Below are 13924 nucleotides of genomic sequence, written 5' to 3'. Positions count from 1 at the left end.
CAAATAAGTCTGCAATGTTTGGAGTTACGAAAGGAGTTTAGAAATTCGTGTTTCAGAACGACGCACTGTTTGACACTATTTGCTTCCCCTTCTTTCACATGACTAACTTCTTGTGACTCGCATTCCTCTAGCAAGCGAGTAGCTAATGTTAGTTACTCTGTTTTCAATTCAGTCTGTCAAATTGTCTGAAACAAAGGAGTAAAGTTTTGCAAGGTAAAGGTAGGAAATTTGAAGGTGTTCGACTGAGATGGCAACTTTACATTTATTACCTTGAAAGACCTGGAGGAAGACTGCGTCAACATCATTTGGAGGCGGCTTGACGAATTTGGTAAGCTTAATGCCAGACAGCTGGTAGTTTGCGAGACACGACAGTACTGATTTGTGAAACTAACGTTACACGCTGGTAGAAGTACTTTGGGCAATTCTGTTCAATGTGTGGTCTTACGATTTTTAATCATGCAGTCGGTAATTGCTACCAGTTGGTTCAATAGCGAAGGCATGTCATCAAAATGAAAAACAATAGGCTTAGTTATCTGCGTTGTACCTAGCTAGGATATAACATTCACGTAATGAATGCACTTGTTTTATTAATCACGGTCTTTATAAAGGTAGGGAGAGTGGAGGACAGACTGAGAACAAGAACAACCAATGGCAGCTATGGCTGAAATCATTGTGCCTGACTCAAGAAGGTGGGACTGTCACCTCTGAGGTTCTATTATTCTATTGAATTCCTATCGATTTTTTTCTGTTATTCAATAGTCTCTACTTGGTTTTCTAATGTTAGTTTGGTTATTTTCCACTCAATCAGATTTCTTGGTGATTTGCAGATGCATTAACTTCTTCCTGTATGATGGGTCAAAGGTCAAGGGTGAGGGTGACCCTACAAGAGCTGGTATCTGCTACTTCTATCCTGAAGAGGTAGGGGCGTCAAGTTTGTATGTGTTCCCTCAATGAGATTATTGATACTGTGTATTAAGAATGATTACTTGATTGCCGTAATGATCCCCTACCAATTGGATGAGTCGGTTGAATGATGGTTCTTTGCCTTTTATTTCTTCCAGACGCCTCTGGATAAGCAGGAGCTGCTGTGTGGACAGCTGGCAGGCGTGAGCCGCTGTGTCTCTGAGCTCTCCTCCTCCCCTGTACGTCTGCTCAGGCTACGGCGGAGCAAGTTCGCCATCCGCATGAAAGACAACTTTTTGTGGGTGAGTTGTGCCATAATCTTGTTACGACACTTCCGCCCGAGGTTATCTGCACCATAGCCTGGAACCACACTAGATCATTGTCGTATATGACAACTATGCACTAAGTCTATAACACAACTTCAGATGATTGAGCAAAACCTGACAGATCTTATTGAAACATTCACCGATATCTCAGATGGATAGACTACTGTAATGGGACTGTTCGTCCCCTAAACCAGTTTTTGTTTTTGTCTCAATCCCCTGTGTATATGTCATAATAACTATCCATGTTGCCCTCCCTCAGGCCTTAAGCTGTTCAATGGAAATGCCAGACGTCAGTATATGTGACTTCCTGGATCAGCTGATAAATCTCTTTAGTTTCTATAACGGCCCTATCCGCCAGAGCTACCAGGTACAGTCATCTCTAACACTTAATAGTGATGGGAAGTTTGCGTATTTTTACTGACTTGTCTTTTGGACTTGTTCAGTCAAAAGAACAAATCTTAAGACTCAATTTGTTCATTTGAGTCTGTATTGCCCAGAGCATGCAGGACCCCCTACTGGCAAACGATAAACCGAAAACTCAAGAGTCATGATTCTACAAGCCTCTCGTTCACAAGTCATCGGGGCAGGTTCACCCGGTGGCCCTAAGCGTCCTCTTATGTTGCTTATGCCAGGAACCGGCCCTGAAGACGTGAACGAGAAGCTTGTAGAATCATGACTCTTGAGTTTATCTTTCCCTGGTGGGGGTCCTGCGTGCCCTCTATGGTGAACGAGATGTGACCTCCAGCACTGCCCCCCCATTGATTTTGTTAGTCATTCTCACTCCGATATCATATTAACATGGCATAAGTCATTACAAAATGTGTAGGATTGCAGGAAATTAACTTTAAAACTAAAATAATCACAGTTTGCCGCAAGGTGGGGATTCCCAAAACCCAATCTCGCTTGGGGCCCCTAAAAGGCTAGAGCCGGCCCTGCATGTGGTTCACCATAGGATGCTTATTGGAGCTGTCATTTGTGACAGACATGTAAAAGTGTGCTTTAACCTCTAAGGGATCGGTGTCCCCCGTGGGACGGTTGAGCTAACGTAGGCTAATGTGATTAGCATGAGGTTGTAAGGAACAAGAAAAATTTCCCAGGACACAGACATATCTGATATGGGGAGAAAGATTAACAAGAACTTAAGCTAACTGCACTTTCCAATTTACAGTAGCTATTACAGTGAAAGAATACCATGCTATTGTTTGAGGGGAGTGCACGGTTATGAACTTGAAAATGTATTAATAAACCAATTAGGCACATTTGGGCAGTCTTGATGATACATTTTGAACAGAAATTCAATGGTTCATTGAAGAGTCTAAAACTTTTTCACATACACTGCCTCCATCTAGTGGCCAAAATTGAAATTACGCCTGACCTGGAATATTACATATTGGCCTTTCTCTTGCATTTCACTGATGGAACCAAAAAAAAAAAAAAAAACGTTTTTTTTCTTTGTATTATCTTTAACAAGATCTAATGTTTTATTCTCCTACATTAATTTCACATTAACACAAACTTCAAAGTGTTTCCTTTAAAATGGTATCAAGAATATGCATATCCTTGCCTCAGGTCCTGAGCTACAGGCAGTTAGATTTGGGTATGTCATTTTAGGCGAAAACAGATGAAAAAAGGGTCTGATTCTTAAGAGGTTTTAAACAATGTACATTTGTTGATTGCTAGGAATAAAAATAAGATTGAAGAAATAAACGTTTGAAACAAGGTCTACTTGTGGCCGCAACCGGACTAGATTCTGAACTACTCTTGGCGGAAAGCGTTGCTTGACTGCCGTATGGGTGATAAGCACAATATCGTTTGAACTGCAGCCCTCAACTATTCGTTTTCGGGTGTGTTGGTTCTATAAAGCTGTGTCCATCGTAACGTTCAATCAATTCATTGAATTCATTCTTGCACCATGCAATCAATTATCAGTTATAATAAACATTTTGCTCTCTCTATGCTGCCTACAGCATGATCTATTTTCCTTTACGTATGCCTATATCTGGTGGTCGGATCATGTCTCTGGAGCGGCTGAGCCAGAGGAGCATGTATCAATCTTGTTGTAGGACTCATTGCGGCCAGCTGATCAAATGAAAGACTCAAATGAATGAGTCTCAGGAAAAATGAATCCTGACTCTCCAGTCAGTAAAAAGAGGCGCTTAAAAATAAACGTTTTGTTCGTGAACTGCATATCACTAACACTTATCTTAGCTCTGTAGAGCAATCTGTCATATCATGTCCTCACTTCACATAGATGTGTGTTGTTTTTTGCTAATGCTAAATATGCCTCCCTCTGATTTGCCTTGCATTTAGATCTACAGTCAGGAACATTTAGCTGTTCGATGGACCCAGTACCTCTCCCACTTACAAGGAGGTGCCACTGAACTCCACCACATCTTCAGTGTCTTGAGCACTATTGACTCTACACATGTAAGTAAGAAGTCGTCTGTTGGGCATGATGTCGGTAGGGTTTGCTACCTCAGGTAATATCATACGGTTCCTTATTTTTATGTAAGGCGCTGTTACAATTACTATCTATTTCATAGATTTTTTAAAGTTGATTTACTTCTAGTCTGGCAATTATTTCCTTGTTTTATGTGTCATTTTGATTCTCAGATTGACCCACTTCTCCTACTCAAGGCTGCCCTCATTCTGCAGGCCTGTCAACGCTGCCCCCTTGTGTTAGCTGGTTGTGTACTCTACTGTGGGAGGTAAACTGTCTGACCTTTGCTGCAGCAAAGTGCTGGAGTACTTAACCACAGATTAGAACCAGACATGAACTGTGTGTATGTATAAACGTGTCTTTGCTCCACAGGGTTGTCAGCACACAGATGCCCCCTGATCTCACAGTGAAAGTCATGGTTCATGAAATGGAAACATACAAGCAGGTAGATGACAATGGCTGATAATTTAGGTGCTTCTCTCATTTGAGATTTTTATTTTATCTTGTGATCGTCTTAATTTGTTGATTCGTTGGGTTGTTGTATTATGCATCAATATCTTAATGCAAATGTATTTGTCACGTGCGCCGAATACAACCGGTGCAGACCTTACAGTGAAATGCTTACAGGCTCTAACCAACAGTGCAATTTCAGACAAAAAATAGGTATTAGGTGAACAATAGGTAAGTAAAGAAATAAACCAACAGTGAAAAATAACGATAGCGAGGCTATATTCAGTAGCGAGTCTTATGGCTTGGGGGTAAAAACTGTTGAGAAGCCTTTTTGTCCTAAACTTGGCATTCCGGTACCGCTTGCATGCGGTATTAGAGAGAACAGTCTATGACTGGGGTGGCTGGGGTCTTTGACAATTTTTAGGGCCTTCCTCTGACACCGCCTGGTGTAGAGGTCCTGGATGGCAGGCAGCTTAGCCCCAGCGATGTACTGGGCCGTTCGCACTACCCTCTGTAGTGCCTTGCTGTCAGAGGCCGAGCAATTGCCATACCAGGCAGTGATGCAACCAGTCAGGATGCTCTCAATGTTGCAGCTGTAGAACCTTTTGAGGATCTCAGGACCCATGCCAAATCTTTTTAGTTTTCTGAGGAATAGGCTTTGTCGTGCCCTCTTCACGACTGTCTTGGTGTGTTGGGACCATTCTAGTTTGTTGGTGATGTGGACACCAAGGAACTTGAAGCTCTCAACCTGCTCCACTACAGCCCCATCGATGAGAATGGGGGCGTGCTCAGTCCTCCTTTTCCTGTAATCCACAATCATCTCCTTAGTCTTGGTTACGTTGAGGGATAGGTTGTTATTCTGGCACCACCCGGCCGGGTCTCTGACCTCCTCCCTATAGGCTGTCTCGTCGTTGTCGGTGATCAGGCCTACCACTGTTGTGTCGTCTGCTTAATGATGGTGTTGGAGTCGTGCCTGGCCGTGCAGTTGTGGGTGAACAGGGAGTACAGGAGGGGACTGAGCACGCACCCTGAGGGGCTCTACTGTTGAGGATTAGCGTGGCAGATGTGTGGCTACCTCCCCTCACCACCTGGGGGTGGCCCGTCAGCTAGTCCAGGATCCAGTTGCAGAGGGAGGTGTTTAGTCCCAGGATCCTTAGTTTAGTGATGAGCTTTGAGGGTATTCTGGTGTTGAACGCTGAGCTGTAGTCAATGAATAGCATTCTCACGTAGGTGCTCCTTTTGTCCAGCTGGGAAAGGGCAGCGTGGAGTGCAATAGCGATTGCATCATCTGTGGATCTGTTTGGGCGGTATGCAAATTGGAGTGGGTCTAGGCTTTCTGGGATAATGGTGTTGATGTGAGCCATTACCAGCCTTTCAAAGCACTTCATGGCTACGGACGTGAGTGCTACGGTTCTGTAGTCATTTAGGCAGGTTGCCTTTGTGTTCTTAGGCACAGGGACTATGGTGGTCTGCTTGTAACATGTTGGTATTACAGACTCAGTCAGGGACATGTTGAAAATGTCAGTGAAGACGCCTGCCAGTTGGTCAGCACATGCCTGGAGCACATGTCCTGGTAATCCGTCTGGCCCCGCAGCCTTGTGCATGTTGACCCGTTTAAAGGTCTTTCTCACGTTGGCTACGGAGAGCGTAATCACACAGATGTTCGGAACAGCTGATGCTCTCATGCATGCCTTAGTGTTGCTTGCCTCGAAGCGAGCATAGAAGTGATTTAGTTCGTCTAGTAGGCTCGTGTCACTGGGCAACTCGTGGCTGTGCTTCCCTTTGTAGTCTGTAATAGTTTGCCAGCCCTGCCACATAAGACGAGCGTCGGAGCCGGTGTAGTACGATTCAATCTTAGCCCTGTATGGACGCTTTGCCTGTTTGATGGTTCGTCAGGGGGCATAGCAGGATTTCCTATAAGATTCCGGGTTAGTCCCGCACCTTCAAAGCGGCAGATCTACCCTTTAGCTCAGTGCGAATGTTGCCTGTAATCCATGGCTTCTGGTTTGGGTATGTACGTACAGTCATGGTGGGGACGACGTCCTCGATGCACTTATTGATAAAGCCAATGACTGATGTGGTGTACTCCTCAATGCCATCGGAAGAATCCCGGAACATGTTCAAGTCTGTGATAGCAAAACAGTCCTGTAGTTTAGCATCTGCTTCATCTGACCACTTTTTTATAGACAGTCACTGGTGCTTCCTGCTTTAATATTTGCTTGTAAGCAGGAATCAGGAGTATAGAATTGTGGTTGGATTTACCAAATGGAGGGCGACGGAGAGCTTTGTACGCTTCTGTGTGTAGAATACAGGTGATATAGATATATTTTTTTCCCTCTGGTTGCACATTTAACATGTTGATAGAAATTAAGTAGAACTGATTTAAGTTTCCCTGCATTAAAGTCTCCGGCCACTAGGAGTGCCGCCTCTGGGTGAGTGGTTTCCTGTTTGCTTATTTCCTTATACAGCTGACTGAGTGCGGTCTTAGTGCCAGCATCTGTCTGTGGTGGTAAATAAACAGCCACGAAAAGTATAGCTGAAAACTTTCTAGGCAAATAGTGTGGGCTGCATTTTATCACAAAATACTCTACTTCAGGCGAGCAAATTCTAGAGACTTCCTTCGATTTCGTGCACCAGCTGTTGTTTACAGATATGCACAGACCGCCCCCCTCGTCTTACAGGAGTGTGCTGTTCTATCTTGCCGGTGCAGCGTATATCCCGCTAGCAGAATATTCATGTCATCATTCAGCCACGATTCCGTGAAACATAAGAATATTACAGATTTTGCTGTCCCGTTGGTAGGATATTCGTGATCATACCTCGTCTAATTTATTGTCCAATGATTGCACGTTTGCGAGTAATATTGACGGTAACGTGAGGACCTGCAGAAGACATCCCGCTCTGTGTCCTCTGTACCTGCGCCTCTTCCTCTTGCCAATAACTGGGATGTTGGCCTTGTCAGGTGTTTAGAGTAAAAATCTTTGTCTAATCCGAGGTGAGTGATCGCTGTCCTGATATCCAGAAGCTCTTTTTGTCGTAAGATACGGTTGCAGAAACATTTTGTACAAAATAAGTTACAAATAACGCAAAAAAAAATTTTAATAATAGCACAGCGCCTGTAAACCTGCTGCCATTTCCTCCTGCTCCAAGCTATACTATAGTTTTCTTCACCCAAAGTCAGCAGTTTGTTTAGTTACAGGCCTTGCCATACTTTTTTGCTTATGCTTCTATATTGCTCTAGGACCAGAGACCCAATGGACTGAGTTCCTCCAGCTCTTCTGGCAGCACTCCTCTATCTAGCCCAGTGACCTCCACCACTGTGTTCCTGACCGCCACTGAACTACAGTATCTCCGCTCCGCTCCTGTGGACAGAGAGTCCAGGTACTTCACCCACCTCTGAAGAAACCCCCCTCCACTGTATGAAGTATATCCTTTTCTGGTAAACACTCTAACTAGAGTGAGTTAATGTGTTCTGTCCTGATACAGTAAGCTCAAACCAAGTGAAAGTGGGGGTTAGACACATTTTCAATGGTTGCCACCCTGATATGAGGATACATTGTTGAGCCTGTGTCTGTCCTGCAGATCCAAATCTACCCAATCTACTCCAAAGGAATCAAACCGACCTAGGAAGTCCCGCCTCCTGTCAAGAACCCTATCTGACACACCAACCACTGATCCACTTGACCCAGACCCCACCCACTGCGTGCCACTATCCTTCCATTATCCCTCCACTCCCCAGTCAACTATATCTGATGAGTCACTATTTAGCCCAAGTCCTACATTTCACACTCCTGGCCCTCTCAGCCCTTCACCTATCAAGGTCGCTCCAGAGACCTCTGATCATAACTTGTCCAATGGAAAGCTGTCCCATGAGGGGGAGGAGGGTGTCACAGGAAGTTCGTACGACCACAGTTTTCACAGCATAGATGGTGGGAGAGCTGAGTCGGGTCTTGCAGGAGGAGCCAGGTCAATGCAAAACAAGGACCTGCGTCACATCAATGGACAGAATGGAGGTAGTATTGTACTGAGTGGAGAGAGAGCTGGAGCCCTCAGGTTCAGAGGTCAGGAGTCCCCAGAGCCTGGCAGTCAGAGGGTGGGGAATGTGGAGGTGTTTAAGGAGAAGGAAGGACAGGGTAGTAAAGGTTTACTGCAGGCTGATACTTGTGATGTGCCCCCCTACTCCCCTTCGCCCGGTGAGAACTCTACAGAGGCCCCTCTGCTCCCCATGTCGTTGTACCAGCACAGGGTGAGAGGGCTGGTACTGGCCCTACTGGTGGAGCCAGACTTCCACAGCAACACTGCAGCCACAGAGGAAGTGGTGAGGAACTTTTGGGGAATATGGGAGGGATATGAATGTTTGTTCATGCATGAGTGTTCCACAAGAGTTTCCGCCTTCTGAACCACCACCTGTGTTCAACTGTTCGGAAATTAAATGTATAAACTGGGTGGTTCAAGCCCTGAATGCTGATTGGCTGACAGCCATATACCACGGGTATAGCCAGACCATATATACCACAGACCATATACCACGGGTATGACAAAACATGTATTTTTACAGCTCTAATTACATTGGTAACCAGCTTATAATGGCAATAAGGCACTTCGGAGGTTTGTGGTATATGGCCAATATACCACAGCTAAGGGCTGTATCCAGGCACTCGTTGCGTCGTGTTTAAGTCTAGCCCTTAGCCGTGGTATATTGGCCATATCCCCCCGTGCCTTATTTCTTAAATATACTATTGCCCTACATGTTATTACAGCAGTTTGATATTTAGTCTACTCTCACCCTGTGGTTTATGCTCAGTATCACAGCAGCCTGGCATCTTTGAACGGACTGGAGGCACATCTGAGGACCACTGCTCTGGGGGCTCCCGGCCCACATGGACCGTACACCTTTGCACACTTTGACTGTATACAGAACACGCTCACAAGTGAGGCTTGAATATTCTCAGCGCTCTGTATATTCTATACTTATTTTTTCCACCTTTGTCTGACTCTTACCTTTTTCCTCTCTCTTTGTCCATTTCTGTTTATGGAACCATGTCTTTCAGTTTCCCAGTGTTCACCTTACTGCTAGTGTGAGTAGTAAGCTCAGTGCTTTGCAGTAACTGATTGGGATGTTTTAGTGCATTTTGTGGGACTGTGGTGTTTTGTGTGAACTTTGTGTTAGCTGATATGGGTATTTTGGGGTACATTTGAGCAACTAGGACCCTGTACACGATCTCAGGCTTTTTTATTGCGTGGTTGATTGCCATTCATGCTTGTGGTATTTGTAACGAGAGACTGCTGTGTGTCCCTGCAGCCAACCTGTCTGGCAGGCCAGGGGGAGCCCAGGAGTGTTCCTTTGTGAGAGCCACATCGCTGCTCCACTCGCATTTCTCTCACACTGAAGCTCTGCAGGAGGCTATTGTCAGGTCAGTATGAGCAGCAGTGACGGAGGGGGCTCTCACCATTCATTACTCCTCAAGGCTGATAATGGGGGTAGTGGAACGGAGGCCATCATTATGCCGTTTGTATTAACCTTGAGTGTTTTGGCATTGAGTTGTATGTATAATGTTTAGACACAATGTTTATACCACAGGAGCGCTGGTGCAGCTGTGTACGGGACCCGCAGCGTGGCCCAGGAGACGTACTTCCTGCAGCAAGGCGGAGCAGTGAGAAACTCTGGCATTCCTAACCACCAGGACAGCGCTTTCTCTCTGCCCAGCAAGGCCCGACACAGATTAATGAAACATGGGGTAAACCTGCTCTGACTGACCATGGCAAGGAGAGTTCTACCAGCACCTTTCTCTACTCAGTCTCTGCTCTGAATATGATACTCTTTAAATTCATTTCCAACACTGTTCTTACCCTGAACCTTTTTTCAAGTTAATATAAGCACTTTGTAAAGAATTATAGGAAGTTGTATGTATTTAGCTTTTTGTGTTATTGCGTGGAGTTTAAGAAATGTCTGCTTTATCTGTAATGTCGTCACTTGTTCGCTTTGCTGCATGGTTCTTGTCCTGTCTTGGTCAGGTCATTATTGTATAACAGAATGTGTTCTCAATGACTTAGCTGGTTAAATGAAATAAACTATTTGCAAGAATGATGGTCAAGTCCTACATTGTTTTGTGTTAATGTGCAGAGGGCCATGATCTTTGTCAAGACTGCAGACATTTTGCACTATGAAATGCCAACACACCACATGAGCTTATACAGAACACAAGTGGTTTTGTGTAACAAATACTCAATGTACAAACTTCATGACATGGCTGCTGGGTTTCCTAATCACTGTAATCCTCTCGGCTGCCACTGAATCCTTCACCACCACCCACAAATGACAGTGTATGTAGAAAAAATATGGTATTTATTTACAAATATCATGTAATTATTGTGTACTCTTGGATTTCCTTATGGGGTTTATTTTGATTAAGACAACAAAAGCCATTGCATACACTCAATGTGATAATTTTCAGTGCTTTTCCAATAATATTCGATGAGGTTGTTTGCAAAGACTGCAGTTTGTTAAAAATGAATGGGTGATTCTTGAAAAAAGTATTTTTGTCAATACATCTTGGTCTTATGGCAAGTACTTTTTCTTCCAAGTAAACTATCTCAAATGCATGTATGCTAATGTGGTTATTTACAATAGATCAACTGATGTATTGATGAATTAGTAAATTAACTCTATTTTAATTGGCTTGTCTAAATGAGCTGCACATTGTACTCTAAATTACAGGGGCCACTGTGGTGTTATATCAATAATAGGCCTAGTAGCTCAATGGAACAAGAGAGAACGGCGCTCGCAGCATTTTACAAACACTAAAGTACGAACACCATCCTCACTTGTTATCATGGTAATGATATTGTTTTGGGTGAAGTGGAGGAACAATGACTAAATGTAAGTTGACATGAAATGTAAGATAATTTGGGGCTTCATAACATACAGGACTGTCTACGTGCGAACGCTATCCATATAGAAAGTAATCTCGGTTTCTGTGCCCTTTGTTTGTCTTGTAAATGAAACCATTCTTGATCGTCCAAATATAGTGTAATTAGGGTCATTAGTTGCGTAGCTGAATTTGAATGACTGGAGTCGGTGTTCTCGGGTGCCTTATTATGCAAACGCATTTTATGGGCCAGTGGGGTGCAAATAGGTGGTTAGGGGCACGAAAAAAACAGGGTGTGGAGAAACAGAATTAAAATTCTAAGTGGCAGAATGCCCTGCCATTGTCAGTGTAAGGGCATACCCCTTAAACCACGGAGATAAGCGGTCCTTTTCAGTAACGCTGTACCACTGGACGGAGCTGGTACAACTCTAGTGGAGCACTCCAACTACGGACCCACCACCATGGCTTTTACAGCCTTATTTTGGATTGCCTTAATGTGTCTATCTATGACTACTCATTTAATTGGAGTACAGTGTCGCGCGGTTAAGGAGTTACTGTCAACGTCATCCACTTTTCAGGATGGACACAAGACTTTACACACAGATATCTTGAGACGGTGGCGACGGGAGAGCGAGGCGACACAGCGGCAACATTGCGCACTGTTGGCAGTGCCTTGGATGGAAACCAACGCGCTCCGGATGGATTTGGCACAGCTACATCGTCTTCGGGTGCTTTCAATGCCCCAAGGAGGTTTACGGCGTGCAGTCTATCCAGAGCAACCGCTATTCCGTTTTGTCAGACAGGTCTATCGTTGCTGTCAGTTACGTTTCCATTGCAGAGGCGTCAAGGGGATTCAGGGTCGTATCAGTGGAGGTAGGAATCTATATCCAGTCATTTGAAGTAGATTCTCAGCCATTTATTGTGCCTACTCTTGGACTAAATAAGTAGGCCTATGTAGACAGACCTACCATAAAGAATCTAAATTCAAAGTACCTTTAAGACTTAGGTTTTTATAGAAAATAACATTCATTCTAGTGAGGAGGAATGGGGTCACTGTCACATTCTGAGTGGTACTTCTTTCATTTAGGCCTTACATAATGTTTTTCTTTTTCCCACTAGATACAGACATGGAGTTCCTTCTCAGTCAGGATGTTCTGTCAGTGACAGTAATGAGAGCTGAGATTCATCTCCGTGTGCTGAATCCTCAACACCTGAACATTGAGCCTGTCCTTTCCTACATGGCAAAACGCAAGCTTCCCACACGGTAAGAGTCCTGGTTGACATGATGGTACACTTACTTAGCTGTATTACCTCAACTTTTTATATAACTACATTCCATATCTATGGAAACTGAAAGTTGTTACTATGAGGCAAAAGTACTGTGGTCCTGACTCCACTCTTAACCTTTGTATTCCACAGATACAGTTTGCTGTCAAAGGAGAATGTTCTGGAGCTTCAAGTTGATCTGCTGTTCCTATTCCAAGGTCTTCAGGAGGCAGCTGGTGGTGCCATAGGGGGGCCAAGCCTAGTTGGCATGCGGAAAGTGGGGGAGCTTTCAAGTGGGGGCCCACGAGAAAGGCCAGGAGCTCCATGGTCTCTGCAGGATACCAATGTTGATCTGTGGGGGGAGGGGGTGGGACCCCTGCTGACCAATGTGGAGTTAGGCCTTGCCCTGAACTGTGACAGGGGGGGAGTGGAGGTATCTTGTGAGCACAATGGAGTCCACCTATTACACTCTCCATTCATTGCTCTCTCCTACAGATAAAGATGACACAAACCAGGATTATACACACTATTACATTTTACCTTGCGATGCTCCATAACCCCATCTCCATGTTGTCTTGAATGTCCTCAAGTCCATGAAGCTGCATTTATTTTTCTGAGGGCAACAACTTTTATTACTGTTATGTGAAGGCAGTGGATGTGATGTGTTCACTACCTAACATTTTTTTCAATAATCGCAAAATATATATATTTTTAAGATGTTATACCCCAAGGTGTATGGGGTTCTGTGCACTTCAGCAAATGCTTGTATATATTAAATTATCTGTGTTGTTGTGTTTTGTAAGAAAGATATTGATTTGTAAAGATGCAAATATTGTATATAATCACATATGTTTATTGGAAATGTGTCTGTTTTTCCTTTATTGAAACTGAATCTTATTAAATTTGCGAAACTCTGTCTCTCTTTTTTGTTGTTGCATTAAACAAAAGTTCTTCATAATAGGGTACAGTCCTAAACTGTGACATTCTCATTGTCTTGTATCTTATGTATGTGTGAATCACTTGTTGTTTTCCCTGTTTTTTCACCTGCAGTTTTCAAGCAACAGGTGGGTTTTTTTTCTCAGCTGACAGAGAGACCTTCTCTTGCTAGGGCTCCTGAGTGGTGCAGCGGTCTAAGGCACTGCATCTCAGTTCTAGTAGGTGTCACTACAGACCCCGGTTCAATCCTGGGCTGTATCACAACCGTCCGGAGTCCTTTACGGCGGCGCACAATTGGCCCAGGGTCGTCCGGGTTTGGCCGGAGTAGGATGTCATTGTAAAATAAGAATTTGTTCTTAACTGACTTACCTAGTTAAAATAAAATAGGCTTCAACACAAATTTTGACAGTTGGTGTGAAAAAAGTGGTGGACAAAGAACTCCACCTGGACTACTAAATCATGAGAAACCAACAGCTAGCAAAAACATCTATGCTGAGTTGTTGACACTTAATTGTCCATGGGATGGCAAATTAGAAATTGTTATGAGTTATAAATGGTAATGAGGGAAAAGGAAAAATAAGATAAAACACGGCAACAACTTCAAACTCAGTTTCATAATACAGTCAAAGGCGGAAACGTTGCAAATAGAGGTACAAATGTCAGTAGTCCTACAGTAGAAATATATTCTGTTGGCAGAAGCCAAGTAAAAGGGGTTTGGGTTGGTTTTGATTAGA

General features: G+C 44.0%; 2 protein-coding genes across 6 annotated transcripts; both read left to right on the top strand.

The window, feature by feature from the left end:
• Nucleotides 1–30: 30 nt before the first annotated feature.
• Nucleotides 31–10204, top strand: hps4 (HPS4 biogenesis of lysosomal organelles complex 3 subunit 2). Of its 4 annotated transcripts, none has more exons than XM_014160079.2 (13): nt 114–328; nt 609–709; nt 828–918; nt 1062–1205; nt 1489–1596; nt 3540–3656; nt 3843–3937; nt 4042–4114; nt 7361–7500; nt 7702–8437; nt 8924–9050; nt 9422–9533; nt 9701–10204. In XM_014160079.2, the coding sequence occupies exons 4-13, from the start codon at nt 1185–1187 to the stop codon at nt 9870–9872; spliced, it is 1701 nt and encodes a 566-aa protein (XP_014015554.1). In that variant the 5' UTR covers nt 114–328; nt 609–709; nt 828–918; nt 1062–1184; the 3' UTR covers nt 9873–10204. The 4 variants fall into 4 exon arrangements, with proteins under 4 accessions (XP_014015552.1, XP_014015554.1, XP_045558893.1 ...); NM_001173822.1 differs by having other exon boundaries at nt 121–328; nt 609–689; XM_014160077.2 differs by lacking the exon at nt 1489–1596 and having other exon boundaries at nt 31–328; nt 609–689.
• A 673-nt stretch (nt 10205–10877) lies between these two features.
• LOC106580253 (uncharacterized) lies at nt 10878–13170 on the top strand. Of its 2 annotated transcripts, none has more exons than XM_014161073.2 (3): nt 10878–10999; nt 12108–12252; nt 12408–13170. In XM_014161073.2, exons 1-3 carry the CDS (start codon nt 10990–10992, stop codon nt 12751–12753), a joined length of 501 nt encoding a protein of 166 aa, XP_014016548.1. In that variant the 5' UTR covers nt 10878–10989; the 3' UTR covers nt 12754–13170. The 2 variants fall into 2 exon arrangements, with proteins under 2 accessions (XP_014016548.1, XP_014016547.1); XM_014161072.2 differs by lacking the exon at nt 10878–10999 and adding an exon at nt 11175–11861.
• Nucleotides 13171–13924: the final 754 nt, after the last annotated feature.

The sequence above is a fragment of the Salmo salar genome, chromosome ssa20 (genome assembly GCF_905237065.1).
Source record: "Salmo salar chromosome ssa20, Ssal_v3.1, whole genome shotgun sequence".
NCBI lineage: Eukaryota > Metazoa > Chordata > Actinopteri > Salmoniformes > Salmonidae > Salmo > Salmo salar.
Note: the sequence above shows the minus strand (reverse complement) of the source record. Positions and strands in the feature narration are given on the sequence as shown.